The sequence below is a fragment of the Cyanistes caeruleus genome, chromosome 2 (genome assembly GCF_971803275.1).
Source record: "Cyanistes caeruleus chromosome 2, bCyaCae1.hap1.1, whole genome shotgun sequence".
Classification (NCBI taxonomy): domain Eukaryota; kingdom Metazoa; phylum Chordata; class Aves; order Passeriformes; family Paridae; genus Cyanistes; species Cyanistes caeruleus.
In genome coordinates, this window is record NC_141702.1 from 67,196,615 (window position 1) to 67,216,909 (window position 20,295).

General features: G+C 40.5%; 2 protein-coding genes across 17 annotated transcripts in view; one reads left to right on the plus strand and one right to left on the minus strand.

Moving 5' to 3' along the window:
- WDR64 (WD repeat domain 64) overlaps nt 1-739 on the minus strand; it is a 67,451-nt gene extending 66,712 nt beyond the window's left edge. For 4 of the 16 annotated variants that reach the window (XM_086877654.1, XM_086877646.1, XM_086877651.1 and 1 more), the window contains exon 1: nt 66-199. The gene's annotated coding sequence lies outside the window, so the exon portion shown is untranslated. Of the gene's footprint in view, nt 1-65; nt 398-519 lie in introns of those variants that run through there. The other 12 variants (XM_086877642.1, XM_086877647.1, XM_086877641.1 and 9 more) reach the window with 6 other exon arrangements.
- Nucleotides 161-15,625, plus strand: OPN3 (opsin 3). The gene is made up of 4 exons (XM_086877665.1): nt 161-599; nt 11,014-11,333; nt 12,267-12,518; nt 15,035-15,625. The coding sequence occupies exons 1-4, from the start codon at nt 248-250 to the stop codon at nt 15,302-15,304; spliced, it is 1,194 nt and encodes a 397-aa protein (XP_086733791.1). The 5' UTR covers nt 161-247; the 3' UTR covers nt 15,305-15,625.
- The last annotated feature ends 4,670 nt before the right edge of the window (nt 15,626-20,295 follow it).

Consider the following 20,295-nt stretch of genomic DNA (forward strand, 5'->3'; position numbering starts at 1 on the left):
GAGGAAACAACAGCCACATGCCGGCCACAACCGGGCTGCTCACCGCGGTAAGAGGTCGAGAATACCTGTTCTGAAGGAGCCGTGCCCGGGCCCGGGCCCGCCCCGGGGCAGGAGAGGGCGAAGCCACTCCAGGGCGCGCCCTCCGTGGGCGGGAAGGCAGCGGGGACTCCTCCTCCTGCCCGGAGCATCGGTGTGCCATGGGGCTGGGAGCGGGCCGGGAGGCTTAGCCCCGCTCGGGCCGGGAGCCATGCCCGCGGGGAACGGCACGGGCACCTCCGGCCGCCCGGAGCCCGCGGCGCCCGAGCAGGAGGTGCCGGGCGAGCGGCCCCTCTTCAGCGCCGGCACCTACGAGCTGCTGGCGCTGCTGGTCGCCACCATCGGCATGCTGGGCTTGTGCAACAACTTGCTGGTGCTGGTGCTCTACTACAAGTTCAAGCGGCTCCGCACGCCCACCAACCTCTTCCTCGTCAACATCAGCCTCAGCGACCTGCTGGTGTCCGTCTTCGGCGTGAGCCTTACCTTCATGTCCTGCCTGAGGAGCCGCTGGGTGTGGGACGCCGCCGGCTGCGTCTGGGACGGCTTCAGCAGCAGCCTCTTCGGTGGGTGCTGGGGCCGCGGGCGCCGCCTGTCACTCCCTGTCCTGCTGGGTCTCTCCTCGCCCGCTTGTACCGGCGGTCCCGCGCCGCGTCCCCGCTTCCCAACCGCCCCAACCGCCCCGTCCCCGCTTCCCGACCGGCCCGTCCCCGCTTCCCGACCGGCCCTTCCCCGCTTCCCCACCGGCCCGTCCCCGCTTCCCGACCGGCCCTTCCCCGCTTCCCGACCGCCCCGTCCCCGCTTCCCGACCGCCCCGTCCCCGCTTCCCGGCCGGCCCGTCCCCGCTTCCCGGCCGGCCCGTCCCCGCTTCCCGGCCGGCCCTTCCCCGCTTCCCGACCGGCCCAACCGCCGCAGCCCTGCCGTTCCCGCGGGGCAGTCCGGCCTGGGGTGTTCACTCGCCGCCCTGGCCGGGGGGATGGGGCAGGTACTCTTTGGTAAAAAAAAGAGCGACAGTGCTGGAGAAAACGATCCGAATCAAAAAAAGAAATCATTCTAGAATCAGTTTTTCGACCTCCCACCTTTGCCTGTGTAAGGTGTAATGGGACATTTAGGGGAAGGGGTGGCAGCGCTGTTAGAAGAGGTCTCGAGTTGACCAAGTGATGTGCAGAATTCATGAGCAAAAACGACTGTATTTTATAGGAGGAAGTGCTGCATTCTGTGGATAAGAAACACGTCTGACTCTGGGTGTAGGGTCAGCAGTATTCGCCTCTGTGGAACAGGTGGAAAGCTGCTCCCCAGCAGCCTTCTCAGGCTTGAGACTTGTCTTGACTTATAAACAATAGAGCTACGCAGTGTGTGGAAGTGCCTTGGATTTCCTTATCCATATATGAAATTTGGGTATCATCTTTCAGTCATAACGGTGTCACAGTTGGGCTTTGGGAAACCACTGTTTCCTGTGAAATTTTAGCACTGCAGAAGGAGTACTTACACCATTTCTATTTTCAAAACCTGTAGGCTCTTCACTGCTTTCCTTCCTGAAATGAATACATAGCCATTGCAGAAGTCTGCAGAAGAATAGGTTGCAGTCCAGCTGAGTACATGCAGCCTCTTAAAAGGAACATTGCTTTTTCTTCACCACTAAAGGATGCTGCAAAAGAAGCGATTCGTGTTTCTAACTGTGAAAGTAAACATGGCTAACAGTAACAAAATCTAAAGCTCATATTAGATACTTCTTCTGGCAGAGATGTATAAATTAGAGGTGGATCACAGTGCACCCACTGGACATGTATACGCTGTAAATTGACTCTAAGGTGACACATTAAAGTCTTCAATAAGCTTTGTAGCTTTCCTGCATACATAACCTTTGTTTCACATGGCTCTGTGGTCTGCATTTTGTGGTCTTCTGTGCAAAAGTGCATGGTTGCTCATGCTTGATTTGACTACTCCTGCATAGTGCAGCAAAAATTTTATGTCTTGAAAGTTATGGTGGGTGCAGGATGTAGTTAATCATTCGCGCAGTGTTTGTTACCAGACAATTTCTGCAGTGCACTGCTCTCGATGTTTGTATGGCTGTTGGTTTCAGGGAAAGTACTAGAGAACCTCGCTGGCATAAGATTGTCTCCATCGCTCAGCCTGTTCAAATTCTTGAGAAACTCAAGTACTTGTCTGCCAAACAGATGCTGCCAGAAAACTGAATGTTAGTCTTACACAGGGGATGTAAAGTACAGTTCTGTCCCTACCTTTATCTCATATATATTACACTTATTATTTTTGATGGGGGCATTTTCCAAATAAGTTCAAAAAATAAGATACACATTAAGAGTAAAAAAACAGACTATAATAATCTCTTACCATCTTCTGAAATAGTAGAAATAGAAACAAAGAGGTATATAAATTGGCAAGGAAATTGCTTGACCACATGTGACTTTTAATTTCTGTTTATTTTGAGGTGTGCTACATAATTTATTATTATAAATATATTTAGTGTTGAGGCTTTCCTGCATCCCTCTATATAAGAATTTTTCTCTTCAAAGAAATGTAGGCAAATTCATGGGCCTTGTCTAGAGAGCAGTCAGGTTAGCATCTGTGGTTTGTAAAATTACATCTTCCTGTGACTGGTCATGCTATGTTCTTCTTCCATAATGTGCTTCATTGGGAAGAATTCTTTTATTGTTGTTATTAGAAAAGTGAATGTTTATGTGTAGTTGATCATATGGAAGTGGAGAGTAAATGCACAATTTAATGTTCAGGAGAGATGCCTTAGTTTACTTTTCTCAGCTGCCATGTAAAGCAATATAAAATATTTAACTTGGCAATCATAATTGAATGCTAATCTGGTAAAGTGAGGTCTAATTATAACCTCCACAGTATTGTTTCCATATTCTCATCTAGAAACAGAAGGATTGTTCTTTCCTGTTTTTGAAGATAAGTGGTTCTCCACCTGCATAGGAAAGCAAGGGCATGTCAATGGTGAGGAAAAGAAAAATATAAATGATGCCCCACAGGTAGCATCATACACTCTGTTTGCCATCTGTATTATTGCTAACATGGCTTCTATTTTCATTTTGCAATGTGTTTATGGAGAAAAAAGAAAAGTAATTTGAAGGGTTTTTGTTTGTTTGTTCCTGTTTGGTAATGTTTTGTTTTTGTTTGGGGTTAGGTATTATTTTGGTTAGATTTTGTCTGGGTTTTTTGTTTGTTTGTTTGTTTTTTTGTTTGGTTTTTTTTCTCTTTTGTTTGAGAGTTTTTTGGTGTGTTTTTCCCCTGGTTTTTATTTGGGAGGGGTTTGTTTGTTTGTTTGTTTTTTCACCTGGTAGTGGTGAAGACACTGCTTAAAGATTTAATTCAGAGCAACCAGGTATTATATTTATAAATATACTTCTCTTGTATATAACAGCCCAAGTCACCTGTTAGCTTGAGGTGATGCTGGTAGGGAAAGTAATGTAAAGGAAGTCTTACATGAGTGTTACTAAAAAGTGCTTCTGAAAGCATAACACTCTCCCCAGGAATTTCTGGGAATACAAAGTACTTTCATTGATCAGAAGATATACAAAATTGACAGCTTTGAAAGGTGAAATTCTCATTAACTAAGGAGAGTACTTACAGCTTTGCAGTGTTCAATTGCTCAGTAAGCCACAATGACATAATAAAGATGTTTCTAGAATAAAATGGTGGTAGCTCACATACCAGGAATGTGGAGTCTATTAAACTTTAACAGATCACATGAAGTTACTTTAGAGGTGTGGATATATCCTAGGATTGGACCCAGTCTGGCTCATTTTAGATGAGGTGACCACAACCTCTTTACAGCTTTGTGATTTCATTCTCGGGTTTGATCTTGGACATTGCTGCCTGAGCTTTCTGTGCCAGCCTTTCAGGTCTGAAGGCTGTTCAGTCTTACTTTCCATCCTTATACATACTTTTTAATTGGAAGAACAGCCCCTAAGGCCCAATATGTGGTGTAGTTTGTTCTCTGCATGTGTTGACTTATAAATGAGAGGTTTTCCTGATAGTAAACAAGTTCGGGACAAATTATTAAATCTGCTTTTTGTTTTTGGTTTTTTTTTTTGTTTGTTTTTTTAAAAATAGGATTTTCACTTTAAATTTAGAGCTAATCCTCAATAAATTTTAAAAATCAGATTCTTCCTAATTACTGCAGTTAATCAGGAATCACGTTGAAAATCATGATTCAGCAGCTTTATTTTAAATTTTCATGTGTTCTTACAAGGTTTTTCCTCATACAGTTCTGAAAGCCAAGATCAAGGTATTTCTGTGATCTTCTTAAGGATTTCAGTATGATTAAATACATAGGTGGCATTTATGCTTAAAATAAACTGGCAGCATCTGTATTTTCAGAAGCCTTCATTACATAATAATGGTAACTTCTTTCACCCCTCGCAGATAGGAGGGCACTCTCTACACTTCTAATAATTTCGTGTTGTAGAATTGAGCATTTTCTTTGCAAGAGTGCTTCCCGTTTTGCCAGCCAGTTGGAGGCATGTTAAGAATTTAGACACTGTCAGGAGATGTTCACAGTCTGAAACTTTTAAGTTGAGAGGATGGCACAGCAGAACTACAGGTTGTCTGTCTAGGAATAAATGTCTGGTTTTTGTGTTCCTCACTAAAGTCTACTTCTGCATTATCATAACTTTATTGTGAGACAAGCCCATGTAGTAACATCTGCTCTTGAGTTGCATTGCACAGCTCAGAACCTGATGTTTGTGCTACTGCCTATGTTTTCTGTGACTTGAAAGATTTTCATTGAGCCTTTAGAAGGTGCAGAGACCTCCTTGCTACAGTGCAAAACTGATCATTTTGACTACTGAACACCTGTCCTCATCACACAAATAAGAGTCCCTATTTTCTTTTACTCATTAGAGTCTGAAGTCAAGGTACAGTTTAGGTACATGTCTTCATAGCAGAGGCTGCAAGAAGGGCTTTTTTTTCCTCTACTACAAAGCTATCCTTAGCACCTCATATTTTAGTGTAGGGAAAACGACATAAATGATTACCTGACAAGACTTAGTCTAAGCTTTTGTGACGTAGTTGTCTGTTTTAGACGCTAATCCCCACTTAATTTTGTTTCACTGAGTTCCAGTATTTATGTTGTTACAGGCAGTGTATTCTGGTGTGATATGGTAGCTGCACATCAATTAAGTGATGTATTTATACCATGAGGTGTGCAGTCAGCTCTATGCTGGCCCTACTGCATCTGCTACCCTCTCTTTATGCAAAAAGGTTCTAACTCTTTCCCTGTCTGTAGTCAACTAAGCCGTAAGTAGTAGAGATCTGTGTAATCTCTTTATCTGATTTAACAATACAACTCTCATGTGGGAGGTGTGCTGTCTATTACTGACAGCATAGCTTTTTGGTTAGGATTTCTAGAGAGGAAACCTGACAGCTAAACATACCCAAAAGTCTTGGTTAGCAGACACAGATAATTTCTTTCTTCAGGTGAGAGGGTAGTTGTGAAATACAGGGTCAGGGTGTCACGATCTTTGTGTGTATCTGCTGGGTTCTCAAAGATATTCAAGGGGTTTTATTGAATGACGGTGACTGTCAGAACTTGGTGTGCACAAGAGAAATTTGTGTGCTGCTCACCCCCAGGCAGTGGATGTCTGCTTTAATGCCTTCTGTACATAGAGATAGGCCCTGAGGGTTTTTGAGGGTAAGCTAGTTTATCATGTGGAGCATACACACATAACCCCTCAAACATAAATCACTTCAGCTAAAAGCAATGGCAGCTAAACCATTGGCCAGTACTGGTGTTCTAATACCTTCTAAGTTTAATTGTGCAAAGGAAGAAAGGAGTTTAAGAATGGTCTTGAGAAACATGGACCAAAACTGTTTATCTGAGGCAGTGTCTTGACAGATGATTGCATGGTCAGGTTGTACTCTGGGGTAGGCTTTATATCGTTAAACCTTGTTTGCGATTGAAAGGCTGCTCTTCCTGAAGTGTGATTAGAGACCTCTGTCTTTCCTAACTGCAAGCTGTTTTTGTAAGGGTGAAAAAAACCACTGCCAGCTTTTAATGTCAAATTAATTAAATGTATTATGTCCCTTCTGGACAAATTACCGTTGGTATTCAGCAGCTAGCTCTTGATGAGCTACCAAATCAATTTTGATATCTGGGTGTGTACTCCACTCCAGTAATGGGAACTAGAGGATGGGAAAAATGGTAAGAGTTTTACAGACTCTACACTCCTGTGAAAAGCTACTGTGTGTACAGCTGAGGTTCTTTCATTTGTTTGTTTCAAGGCAAGCTTGAACCACCACACCCACCATATACTGAAGTAAGGAGTAATTGCTTGAGAGTGTCTTGTGGACCTAGCTTCAGGTACAGCCTGTTCATGTAAGGCTCTTTCCTGCACAGTGACAGTGATATCCTGTGCCACCCTCTTGCATTATCCATGTATGTTATATGCACTGATTTAATCTCACTAAAAGCATTTTCTGTTGTTACTCAGCAGATAGTTTTAGGATCTTGTGTTACAAATAGCTGGAGGCTCAATCAGCATGCTTTCAGCTTTAGCTTTTTTTCTTTTTTTTTTTTTTCCAGAGCGAGTTAATCACTTGGAGTATTGAATCTTGAAGAGGTGATTTATTTCACTGTAATTTTATAGGACATCTACATATAAATTGTGCTTGAAGTCTGTTATGTCTGAGAGAAGTGATTTTTTTACCTACCTAAATTTGAATGCAGATGTTAAAATTGCATGAAAAATTAGACGTGATACATAGCTGGTGCCTAAAACTTACTGTAATGCCTAATTGCTGAATTCAAATAGACTGGTTATATATTTTGTAGTACAAAACTAGAGAGCGCAATAACAATTTTTCTTGCCATGGACAGGAAGTTGCTTCTACTAAATTGCTGCTGTCTAGCTTTTCAGATGTGAAAAGAGGTGAGGAGGGATTACAGAAGCATGGCTTTCTTCTGTGATTAGGTATGCAAAACAGTCATTCAGCACTTGCGTGTAGGGGCAAGGATTAATTGACATAGAAAATAATATTTGACAGAAGCCATGGTCTGTCTGAGAAATGGATCTTATTTGCTACATTATGCTGCAGTTGCTCTGTAGAGATGCTCAGTTTTCAGGAATATCTGGTGTCACCTCAAACTGTAGGCTGTGCTTCAATATGAAGATAAGGTGTATCTTGCATGGAGAGGGCAGAAGCTGAAGTGTGATTGTTCACACTTGTTGAAACAAACAGTTCTGAAGGCACGGCAATATTTTTCTTCTAATTAAGACTTTTAAAGTCAGAATATACACATTGCATGGTATAACACAGTACAGTTTAGCTGTGTTTTGCAGTCTTCTCTGTGATGACCTACACTATGTAGATTGAAGTATTTAATGATGTATCCAGACTCCTGGAAAAGCCCAGAACAGAGAAGAGATAATTAATTATTGCATATGGTACATAATCATATCTACACTAAATCGAGTATTTCAGTAGGAAAACAATACAAAATGGCAAAAATGAGAATTTTCTTTACATCTTAATTTTTACATCTTAATTTTTTTAAGAAAAATTTACATTTTTCTGAAACATCCAAATAACAAGAAGTTGCTTGGCACTGCTCCCTGATTCTGTGTGGCTGGCTGCTGGAGAAGAGGAGGAGTTGCAACACAGAAATTGCCAACTAGTGGCTTAAACAAGAAGACACTTTGGTTTTGCTACATTTATCTGCAGCTTCCATGGGAATGACCCCATTTGTGTTAGGGTAATTGCCCAGGCTTAAATGATAGCAGTGGTTCCTAAACACAAAGAGTGTTTGTGTTTATAATCAGCACTTACAGATAGGGCTATTGTCTGAGATGAAAATCTGTATATCAGACATGCAGTCTCTGTGAACACTAGGCAGTAAAGTCTTTCTGAAAGAGTTAGAGTGAATTGCTGGTAGAGCAAATCAACCCACAGAATCTTCGGTCTTAGCCTTGAAACAAAATAAATAGATCTCCAGTACCTCAAGAAGTATAACAAAAATTATTTCAGATAAAAGGTAGAAATTGGTTTAAAATGCGTATTTTTGCTCAGAGGGGGCTAATACCTAAACAATAACCATAATGGCTTTTTGTAACAGATTTGGTTTTTTAATCAGCACCCATTTCATCGTATTAAAATATGCAGCTCACTCAGGATGAAATTCAATCATTTCCAGAAAAGCTCCTGTAGAGGAGTGGGGGCCACGAGGGAAGTAAAATTCAGTGCTGTCCTCTGCGCTAGACTACAGAAACTGAATGATACATAGAAAACAGATCCATACACATGCATAAATCATACATATCTTACACTGTGACCTGCATTTCCTGCCTCATGTCTGTGTGCTGCCAGACATTCCTTGAATATCAACAGAGACTTGCATTTTTGTGCATACTGTCCAACAGGCTGTCCAAGGTCCTATTTACACTTCAGGGGGGAAAATTCAAGTATGTCTTTGAAGAGCAGTGCTTTCAGACTGAAAGGGGCTTGATAGACCATTGTTCAAATACCTATATTCACATACTGATTTTTAGAGATATTGGGCATAAAATGACTTCCTTGAGAATGTCAAGGACTTGGTAAATTATTGCTTGTGAACACCTGTACTTTCAGCCAAGCATGTGTGCTCTTGATTGCTTTGTCATGGCTAGAATTCAATACTCGTGAAAGGGATGGGGAAATATTAAGACCACACAGGGACATTTAGTCATTGAATACCATTCAATGGAGAAATGTGGTAAGGAGCAAAAGGTTAATTTATGTGTTCTGACTCATCATCCTGAGGAGCTGCTCTCTCTCTTCACTGATCAGAAAAAGCTGCAGTGCACTAAATAAGCAAACTGAGCCTTTAGTTGATGTGAATTTTCCTCCGTAAATACGTCTGTGGATGACTATCATAACTGTCAGGTAAATGTTTGTAATTCCTAGTCTTTGGGTAAGAGAAATGGAAGTGGAACTTGTTGCCTTACCTTGTGTTCAGGAAGAAGACTGCATTTGATTGAATAAAGCACTTATGTGAGCCAGTGTAAGTGTAGAATAGTACCTATAAAATCCTGTAGTCATTTTCTAATGCCTGCTAATATTTTGCTTAGATCCACATTGTTCAATGTATTTTCAGCATGTTAGGTCACAAAAAAGGGTGTGAAGGACTACTTTTCAATTTCATTAAAAAAAACCCTGAAAACAACAAAAAAGCCACCAAAAAACCTAACTGAGGTCTTTGGAAGCTTTCTGGCCCACAATTGCTAGTCTGATTTCAAACTGTGAAAGTGAAATTCTACAGCAGTGAGTTCTGCAAGGGAAAAAACCCACAAAACTAATTGTGAAAGGTTAGTGCATGGCCAACAATGTCTATATATTTTTGTGATGAAGGTTTAAAGATAAGTAGAAAAAAAGCACATTAAAAAAGTTGTTTCATTTTAAAGAGATCTATGAAAGAGCATGGCACATTTTCTTTTAGAGCGGGAAATTTTCTTAAGCAAGAAAACTTTCTATGCTCACCCCTTATAAAAAGGGAATCCTTTAATAACTGCAGCATAAAGTAACTTTCTAAGAATCCTAAAGGATATCCTACAGTGAGATACTTGGTTTATAGTAAACTGCTTTTGCTGTTGAATACCTTTACAGAGAAGCTATGTGTTGCTTTAGATTCTGTTACTCTTAGTTGTCTTCCTAAAATCCATGTTGCTGGTCCTTCTGTGCTATTGTTAATTTATCTTCAATAAATGTTTATCCTTTTTTCAAAGTGAGATCAGGTTCTTGCTGAGTATAAAGTAGTTGTTCTCTCTTTGGTAGTGAAATCTGCACAGTTAACCTTAGAGCTGTATACATGCGCGTTATGGCACATGTGAATGTACTTGGGGAACTTAAGTGCTGTGCAGATTCATGAAAAAATATTTCTACTTTGTATTAGATAAAATCTATACAGATTTAGACACAGATATCTGTATAATCTAACAGAATGCTGTGAAATACACCCTTTTCTTGTTTAAGAGCCTGAACTGATGACTGACTCATAACAGATTTCAGGTGTCTGGCAGTTGCCTGATGGGCAATTTGGTTTTTGATCAAGTGTTACAGATCACTGAAATAGAAATCCTTATATTCTAATCAAGACAGAAATGCCTTGCCTTCATGAAATTATAAAGGTGTCTGGATAGCATAATAGCGAGAGCTGAAGATAATGTGTGATTTCTGTTATAACATATTAATTATTGTGTACTGGGTTTGAGATGGACAGTAAAGGAATAGAATGCATAAATAAATAAGGACTGATGTTTTTATGAAAGCAGCAAGATAGAAAAGGACACTCAAAATAACTAAATATCTTTCAGATAGGACACCTTCAGCAATGTAATGCTTTGCCTTCCTGGTTCTTCTTGGAATGCAAAGACTTCCAGGATATCTTGAAATAAATTTGAATTATTCTAGTCATTTTGTTCACATTAAAGGTGCACATCTCTGATTTCAGTTGCTGAAGGCTTTCTTTAATCTCAATCTCAACTCTCAATTCACTAAATTTCTAAGAGATGTTTTTAATTGCTGATTATCTCAATTTTATATGATAGCTTTTTCTTTTAAAAACCCCAAACAGCCAAAGGAAACCACAAACTCCAAAGGAACGTATAAAAACAACAAACCCTACAATATCTGCCAGCAGGAAAAACCCCAAACCTTGAACCATGATACCTCAATAATATTTAGGAAGAAGTATTGGCTTGGTCTCTTTTTCCCTTGTCCCACTTAGCCATTGTACATCACAGATCAGATGTTAGCATCCTACTCTGAGTAGTTTGAAGTGGATGATTCTACTTGGCATAGTAGTTAGTAAGTAATGCATGGAAAAACTTATTGGTGTTTGATTCATAATATGAGCTAGTTCACTTTGAGTTAACCTGCTAGCAAAGGACACATTTATCAGGAGGAGTTCAGTCCATTTTACAGTGGACTATTTATGAATAATCAAATTGATTTTCTTTATTTTTCTTACAGGAATTGTTTCAATTATGACTCTCACTGCTCTTGCCTATGAACGCTACATTCGGGTGGTCCATGCAAAAGTGATTGACTTCTCTTGGTCTTGGCGGGCTATCACATACATCTGGCTGTACTCACTGGCCTGGACGGGAGCACCTCTTTTGGGCTGGAACAGATACACACTGGAGATTCATGGATTGGGCTGCTCAGTGGACTGGAAGTCAAAAGACCCCAATGATACCTCCTTTGTGCTCCTTTTTTTCCTCGGTTGTCTCGTAGCACCTGTTGGGATCATGGCCTATTGCTATGGCCATATTCTGCATGCAGTAAGAATGGTAAGTAAGTGCAAATAAGACTTCCCTTAATGTAATATTATCAGTGAAAAATATTGAAGGTGTATATTTAGGTTGAATCCAAGCCAAATTTACAATTTAATTTCCCTTTTAAACCTTTGAATATTTGATGTTCATCTATGTCAGGTTGTTGGATTGGGAGAGAACCAGCCTACCAAGGTCTATTTTCTTGTGTGGTTTTATTGGGAGGAAGTAAGGAACTGCTTATGCATACTAATCCACATAAGATCCTCACAGGAAAATTCAATCCAGATCCCTAATATGAGATTGTGTTAATGATTCATATTATGTGGATAGTTAGTCCGGACCCACTCAAATTTATGGTCAACAGTATTGGCACAATGGACAATTTGTGTGGTATATTCATGTGTATGTCCTATCTTTTCCTTATTTGATGACTCAGGCAATATGGAAACCTGCTGCCTTGTATTCTGCTTTAGAGATTTCATAATTTTAAGGCAACAAACTATGTGAAAAAGCAGAACAAAGAAATCTATTTATGAAATTTCTTTTCTCTAAAGATTTTTTTTCACAAATTAGAGGACTGTCTAACTAGTCAGACAAAGGACCACTAATGTAAACTGATCTTGCTTATGCAAAAACTGAGGGCAAGTTATTTTTCTAACATACTTATAACTGCAGCATACTTTGTAACATTTCTGGATTTGTTGTTTCCTAGTAGATTGGCTATTCCATTTTTTCTCAGCTTGTGTTTTTACACTTAATGTAGAGAATAAAAGTCTGAGAAACATGATGTGAACTTCTGGAAGAAATATGGTTTAAAAGATAAGAGATATGGTGTCTGTGCCTTAAACTAAAGAGTGAGTCAGTTACTTATAAGTAAATGTAGAACTATTCAGGTTCAAGTAAAACATAAGGCTATTTTATTTTACTTTTTTTTTTTTTTCTCTACAGCTTCGCTGTGTAGAAGATTTCCAGACAGTTCAAGTGATCAAACTTCTAAGATATGAAAAGAAGGTGGCTAAAATGTGTTTCTTGATGATCTCCACATTTCTTATTTGTTGGATGCCCTATGCAGTGGTCTCCCTCTTGATAACATATGGCTATAGCAACCTTGTAACTCCAACAGTAGCTATCATCCCATCTTTCTTTGCCAAGTCAAGCACTGCTTATAATCCAGTTATCTATATATTCATGAGTAGAAAGGTAGGTACATTAAAGGTTTTCTTGTCTGAATTATTACTAGCCAGTATCACAGTTGTAGAGTGTAGGTCTGATTTACTTTAACCTGAATTTTTTAAAAAACATTTCAACATGGGGTAAATGGGCAAATGGTAACAATTTAGAAGAAATAAAATCCCTGAGGGTGTTTAAATACCACCAGATTAGAAATTTAACTTGCTTATATGTGAATTCAAACATTAAACTCACATGAATGGGATGAGAAAGAGCGTCAGAGTTTAAATGTCTAGTTTTGACAGTTTACCCATTAAAGGGATTGCTGCTACAAGACCTCATCTGATTCACTCCCTTACCACAGTAGAACTCCATCAGAGGAAGTTTAGAATAATCAGTGTCTGTTTTTTAAGAATAAAAAAACTTGCCTCTGACTTCTATGTTATAGCAGCACAAGGACTGAAACTGGATCTGTAGCACACACATTGTAAATTTCTGAAACCAAGAATCTGGTGTTTGATAGAATCCCTTGACAAAGGGTAAAAGCCATGAATGATTGCTGGAGGGGTTTTGGTGGGTTTTCCTTACCTTTAAACCCATTATAGAGATGGAATTTTCTGAGATTTCTTATGCTGGCTTGCAGTTGCCAGGCAGTGGCCTGGGCTGGCCGGAAGCCTGCAGGGACAAAGCAGCCAGGCAAAGGTTGAGTGCAGCTCAGGTCAGGACCAAGGGCAAGGGGGAGCTTAAATGTTTTCCTGAGTAAAAGCAGGAGGCCTGCAATGTGGCATCTTGCAGTTCTTCCCTCACAACTCATTTCACAGCAGGCTGATCCACAGTTACGTGGCTGCACAATGTCAGTTACCCTGAAGCTAACTAACAATAGTCACTGAAGAAAGACTTTTTCAACAGAGTGACTTTTTAAATACACTGGCACTGACTCTGTACCTAATTGTCAGGCTGAGTAACTTACCTGAAAACATTTTGTGGGTTCTGATACCCAGCAACAAATCAAACTTGTATCAAGTATGATGCCAATAAAGACACAGCCAGGATAAGTATCAATGATCTGAACACGATTCTTGGGGAGGCATTGTAAAGTATTTTCTCTTTACTCTAATTCCAGATTAGGACCAATATTATAGTATTTTTGCTTAATTTTTTGGATTATTTTACCCTCAGAAGGAATCATAAAACAAGTTACCTTTAATAGCCTTTCTTTATCTGACCTGGTTCTAACATGCTTGTACTTTCTAACTTCTTTGCTACTCTGATGTAGACCATTACCTCTGAAGTTGTCAAGGCTTCCACATGACCATTCTTTCTCTGAGATTATCCTTCTATGAGATCTTAGCTAGGTTCCTTTCCCAACAGGACAGACCTATTGCCTTCCCTATGTCAGAGTAGGATTAATTTTCCACAGCAAAACCTTGTTCCAATTTGGCATGTCAGATTGCTTCTTGCATGATATCTGGGAAAACAGGCACTGGCTGTGCAGGATAATACAGCGTAATCCTTAACACAGCTAAATGGAAGGCTGATAAAAAAAGGTGTGTAGGACACCTTTTCAGAGAAAAGGTACATTATTTCCCACCTGCTCCCAGATGTTTGTTATGTTTGGGGGTTTTGTTGCTTTTGTTTTGGGGTTTTTTGGTATTTTAGTTGGTTGATTGAAGTCTTCTTTATATGTTCCAGACAAGTCTTGTTACAGGTTATTAAACAAAGGGGAAGTTGCTCTCTTATTTCTTGTAGAACCAGACTTCTTCCCCAATGGATCATATTTGAGCTTTAAATGTGTGCAGACATGGAACTACTGAATGAACACGTCCTTTAACCCTCATACCTGGATCTCTGTTTTGTTGAAGGGGAGACCAAAATTAGAAAATTAATACAGGGCTACTACTCAAATTTCCATTCTATGTGCTGGTGTGAGCTTTCACTGAATACCTCACATTATTTAGTCACACAGTAGAACAGACTTCCTGTGTCACAGGTAGCTGCTAGTCAGCTGAAAGACTTCTGTGCCATCCATATTCATTGGGAACATTTGACTTCTGTGTTACTAACCATTGAAATTTCATTTTAGATCTGTGATACCAAATGCTTTTTAAAAATTCCAGACCCTGGAGTTACTTAAAAGGAGGAAAACATCCTTTTGTATCCCTTTCCTCCCCTTGTTCTTTCCCTCTGTAGCCTCCTGTGAAGTGTTTGTGAGAATATTCTTTCCTGCTGGATCTAATGTGTGATTTTTAAATATGGGAACAAAATCCATAGCACACTTTGGAACCTGGTCTTCTTGTCTTTTGCAGATCTTGTAGCTGGTATTCAGTTGCGTTTCAGTGCCCTCTGTTGGCTTGGTGGTCCTATTCAGATATAGAGGAAAAAAGTACCCACTGCAAAGGCACCGTGTTTTGTTACTGAAACTAGCTCAGAAGATATGCAAAAGTCTCTTATTTTGAGTCATTTACTGTACTGTGCCCTTCACTTGCTTGTAGGTGGTAGTGAACACTTAGGAAGCTGAACATGATTCTGTTTATTCTCTCTTGCAGTTTCGACGCTGCCTTTTGCAACTCCTGTGCTTTCGGCTGATGAGGTTCCAGAGGACAATGAAAGAGACACCAGTAACAGGGAGTGACAAACCAATACGACCGATAGTTATGTCTCAGAAAGCAGGGGACAGGCCAAAGAAGAAAGTGACTTTCAGCTCTTCCTCTGTCATTTTTATTATCACCAGTGATGACACTGAGCAAATAGATGACAGCGGTAAACACAATGAGACAAAAGTTAATGTCATCCAAGTAAAGCCATTGCAGGGATGAGCTGAAGAGACATGAGAATGAGATGGGTTTCAACCACTAGACTGTTGAGGCTGGAGACTGATTTCAGTGGCAGTGTCTGTGGACTGCCAAAGAAAACCACATTCTTAAGCTGTGAAATACTGAAGGGATTCAGTATCTGAAGCTCTCCAAGTATTTCACTTTTGGTCACAGTATGGAAATCTCTGCTAAAATTGTTGATGGATGTCATTACTCTGAATTTTCTTAAAGCATATTTTATGACTGCTATTGAGAACTTCCGGTATCTTAATGTTTTCTGTATATTGAGCCTTCAGTGAATAATTAAATGGATCATTTATATAATTTTATTCTCAGTGAAAGATTTTTTTCCCCACTAACTAGGACTGATCTGATACTGTAGCTTGCTGGATACAGCTTGAAGGGAAGTATTAGAACCTGAGAAAACAATAATGTTTCAGTTGACCTTTCTAAAGACCAAGTAAGAATTTAAAGAGAAACCACCCACTGTTCAGATTTATGAAGGTAAAATTTGAGTAATTAACTATAACAGTGTGTGATTCTTTATTAGTTAATGTACAATATATTTTCCACACTGACAATCATGTTACAATAGATGTAACTAAATACTAGAAGTTGTGGTAAATATCTTAGGTACTCTGTTTGAAGTGCAGTGAAACGAGCTGAAACTTTATAAAACGATTTTCATTGAAATAGAGAAATTTTATTTCCTTTCATGAAAGGAATGAAACGAAAAATTAGCAAATGAGGTAAAGTGAAAAGACAAAGAAAGGAAATATAAGGAAATGAAATGAAATTGAAAAAAATGAAAATTCTTAGGAGAAGTTAAATTTTTGAAATGGAATGGAATGAAGTACAGTGAAATGAACCAACATGTCAAGAAGTGATACTCAGGGAAATGGGGAGATTTCATTTCCTTTCATGAAATGAAGAAATTTCATCATGGCAGGGTACTGAGATTGCTCACTCTACGCTTTTGGAATCTGAGCCAGCCACGGTGATGGAGATCACAGCAGCAGTGAAAAGTTGCCATTATGGTTGAGGTTAGGGTTCAGAGAGCTGCAGAGCTCCAGGAAAACTGGGGCTGGAAAAGATATGCCAAGGTGATCCTGGAAGGGCACCAACTTTGCTGCTCCTACATCTTTCTAATCTGGACTTCCCATGTGATCAGAACCTCAGCCCCAGTGACAAGATAGCATTAAGCCTCTGGGGTTAAGAGAGGAAAAGAGCCTTGAGCTCCAGAGACACTGGGGCTAGAAAGTGCATGCCAAGAGGATTGTGGCAGGGGCACAACAGTGCTGCCTTCACACCTTGCAGATTTGGGCCATAAATGGGGATGGGCACCTCAGCTGCAGCCCCAAGCTTGCTAAAAGGTTAGTTTGAAAAAAACAAAATTCTGAAATTAAGTGAAAATAATGGAATGGAATGACTGAAACTTTGTGAAATGATACTCATTGAAATTGTGAGATTTCATTTCCCTTCATGAAATGATAAATTTTCATTAATAGATCAAAAAGTCAAGACCTGGCAATGTGATGCTGTGATGCCCTTGCAAGTGAAGCCCTTTTTGAGTGTCAGTGTCCGTGGAGCTGTAGGCTGAATTAGCAATCTAAAACTAGTATTTTTTTTGAACTGTTGGTGGTAACTTTTTCTTATAGCCTGTCATTGGCTTTGTGAGTATGGCTCTGTGAAGTTAGTGTGCTGCAGTCCTATTTGCTCATCTTTTAAATATAACTATTTTTTGTACTTACTGCAGCACTTTTTCAAAATTCACACCCTGCTACAGAATTTAAGTGTTGTAACTGTCAGTCTGAGTAGCATCAGGTTATTTACAATTTTGTTATATTTTTAAAAAAAATTGAAAGTCTATTCTTGGTCTGTTCTGATGTTGTCACAACCAGTAAATTTATTACAGTGTAGATGGAAAGATTGATGCTGGACCTTTGTCTCCTATTACAGGCAATGGGACGATGGTTAGAATTAGGATTTGAACAATTAGTTGTTCATTGAGTAAAAGAACTGCAGACTAAGAAATAGGAAAAGGAGAAAGTGGAAAGGACAGAAGTATAAGAAGGGATGAGCAGGGTATATAATTAATGAAGATTTTAAATTAACTATTTGGTAAGAACATTCATGATCCTGTCATGCAAAGGGAAATTACAGGTGTGATAAGTACCATGATAACCTCAGAGCCAGTTAATTTGTCCTAAGGATGTTTCACTGATTTTGTGCATTAATAGAAAAATACATATAATGATTTAGCTAAAATACTACTTTTAGTAGTAAAATTGCAAATGCAAGAGCCATGCATTGCAAGGCCTTGCAAATGCAAGGCAAATGCAGAAGCCTCAGTTAACTTCTCTCCCAGCACCTGGTGTGTCAAGACTGTTGGGAGGCATTTTAGCATCTCCTTCATGCTGGTGAATGGATCCCCTCTCACCCTGTGTTTTGAGGCAGTCATGAGTTCTGTAGCAGTGCCTACTGACTTACCAGTGTAGGGGCTTCTGCTGCTATGCTGCATCCCATGGAGGCAAGAAACTGCAGGATGGCAACAGATCTGCTCTACAGCTGTGTGACCTTCCTCCTTTTTCAGCTCCCAGAAGAAACTAGGTTTGTTTTGAATGTATCTAACTTCATGCAGAAGAGTTGGGCCTTATGCTATCAAGACTATTTTTTATCACAGTGATTACATCAGTCAGGAGATCAGTATTCACAAGCATACCCTTTTTGCTCGTGCTCTGCAATAACATTGGTCTCCTGCTGCTGTTTCCTGCTAGAATACTGCATCAGCTAAGTGAAATGGTTACACAACCACTATACTGTGCTAAACCACCCAGAAAGAGCAGCTTTTAAGAATACATTTATCCTTGGCTTATATAAACAACCTTCAGGTCAAGAACAGATTTTGACTGTCTAATATCCGGAGGTAAGAGATGAGAAAAATCTGGCTATGATGGTGGAAGATTTCACAAACTGATATTTGACATGCAAACATCTCAGTTTTTGTCAGTCTATGTCACCACAGTTAAGGAGCGTTGTGGTTTCTCACGAAGGAAAAAAGGGTGGGGTGAGGCTGGAACTGTCGCAGAGAATGGGAATGCCTCTTCCTGCTGCTGCTTAGGGCTGGCAGTGGGTGCCCCTTTGGGGTTAGCCTGGTGCTTGCACATGTCCATGTCCCTGCCTCGGTGGCAGCAAAAGCGGGATGAGAGGCAGGAGGGAGAAGCTCCCAGCTGATCTCCGTTTTCCTATGCCGCAGGCAAGTGCTGAAGCCTTTGAGTTCCACTTGCCTGATGAACAAGGCTGCCTTGCCTGAAGCTCTGACCTGGCTCAGCATTCCATTTATCCAGCTCAAACATAAAGAATGCTCTTTTCTTGCTCTCGCCTGACCAGATTAGTATTGAAGAAAAAATTGTAACACATTAAATCTGAAGAGGTAATTAAATCGATTTTTAGTACAAATGAGAAGGCACGTCATTAGCAACAGACTTGGCATGAAGTGCTGCCTGGCCCTGGACCTTTTTCCTGGCATTTCCTTGCATTTTCCAACAGTGTTTGCGCTCCCTCTTGTGGCTTGCTCAGCCCGGTGCCTGCCGAGAAGGCCTGGCCTTCTATAAAAATTGTTTTCCTTAGATGTTTCCTCTGCATATGGAAAGATTCACTGTTCCATGTCTATTGTATTTTTTTTAATATTGCATATACTTCTTTGAAAAATTATAGGAAATAGATATCTGTAACTAATAGAAAATCTGGCCTGTCATAGTGATAATTGGAGGACCTTATGTCTTTGCATATTCTGGAGAATCTGGCCAGATAAGCTGATTATATAGATTGTGTAGGCATGGTGCTGGAGCACCATATTAAAGTGCTTCTAAATAAATTTTTAGCCTTGCTGAAACTTTCTCCAGGGGAAGGTAAAATTCAATCTGTTACTTCTCAAAAGATAAGTTCTATGGGGGAATAAAGTGTATGTGTATTGATTAGCCATGCTGGTTTTCACCACTCCATAGATAAATGATTGAGATTGAGACCAGGATATAGCATAGAATTATCAAACCTTATTTAATAGGCTTTCTGCCACCTCCTTTTTTATCTGTATTAATTGAAATTCTGTTATATTGGTGAGCTTTCAGGTGTAACAAAAATGGGAATTTGTTTCTGTGATGAACAGCATGGGTGAGGGCATTGAGTCCTTCATTAGTAAATTTGCAGATGAAACTAAGCTGGGTGTGTTGCTCTGTTGGAAGGGAGGAGGGCTCTGCAGAGGGACCTGGAACTGTTGGATGGGTGGGCAGAGTCCAACAAGATGAAGTTTAGTAAGTCCAAGTGCTGAGTCCTGCATTTTGGCCACAATAACCCCCTGCAGTGTTATAGGCTGGGGATGGTGTGGCTGGACAGTGCCCAGGCAGAAAGGGACCTGGGGGTGCTGGTGACAGCAGCTGAACACGAGCCAGCAGTGTGTCCTGGTGGCCAAGAAGGCCAGTGGCCCCTGGCCTGGATCAGGAATGGTGTGGCCATCAGGAGCAGGGAGGTCATTCTTCCCCTGCACTCGGCACTGGTGAGGCCACAGCTGGAGTTCTGTGTCCAGTCCTGGCCCCTCAGTTTGGGAAGGACATTGAGACACTTGAGCGGGTCCAGAGGAGGCAACGAGGCTGGTGAGGGGCTTGGGAACACAAGTCCTGTGAGGAATGGCTGAGGGAGCTGGAGTTGTTTAGCCTGGAGAAAAGGAGACTCAGAGGTGACCTCATCACTCTCTACAACTCCCTGAAAGGTGTTTGTGGTCAGGTGAGGGTTGGTCTCTTTCTCCAGGCAGCAGCTGACTGAACGAGAGGATACAGCCTCAAGCTGTGCATCAAGGGAATCATAGGTTGGATATTAGGAAAAGGTTTTTTACAGAAAGTACTGGAATGATCTGCCTGGGGAGGTGGTGGAGTCACCATCCCTGGATGTGTTTAAAAACAGACTGGATATGGCACTCGGTGCCATGGTTTAGTTGA

Bases quoted from the DNA above. Each gene is read 5' to 3' on its own strand.
- OPN3 (XM_086877665.1), top strand. From the start codon at position 248: ATGCCCGCGGGGAACGGCACGGGCACCTCCGGCCGCCCGGAGCCCGCG. The intron at 11,334-12,266 runs GTAAGTAAGTGC...TTTTCTCTACAG, and splicing joins TTCTGCATGCAGTAAGAATG to CTTCGCTGTGTAGAAGATTT. The intron at 12,519-15,034 runs GTAGGTACATTA...TCTCTCTTGCAG, and splicing joins ATATATTCATGAGTAGAAAG to TTTCGACGCTGCCTTTTGCA.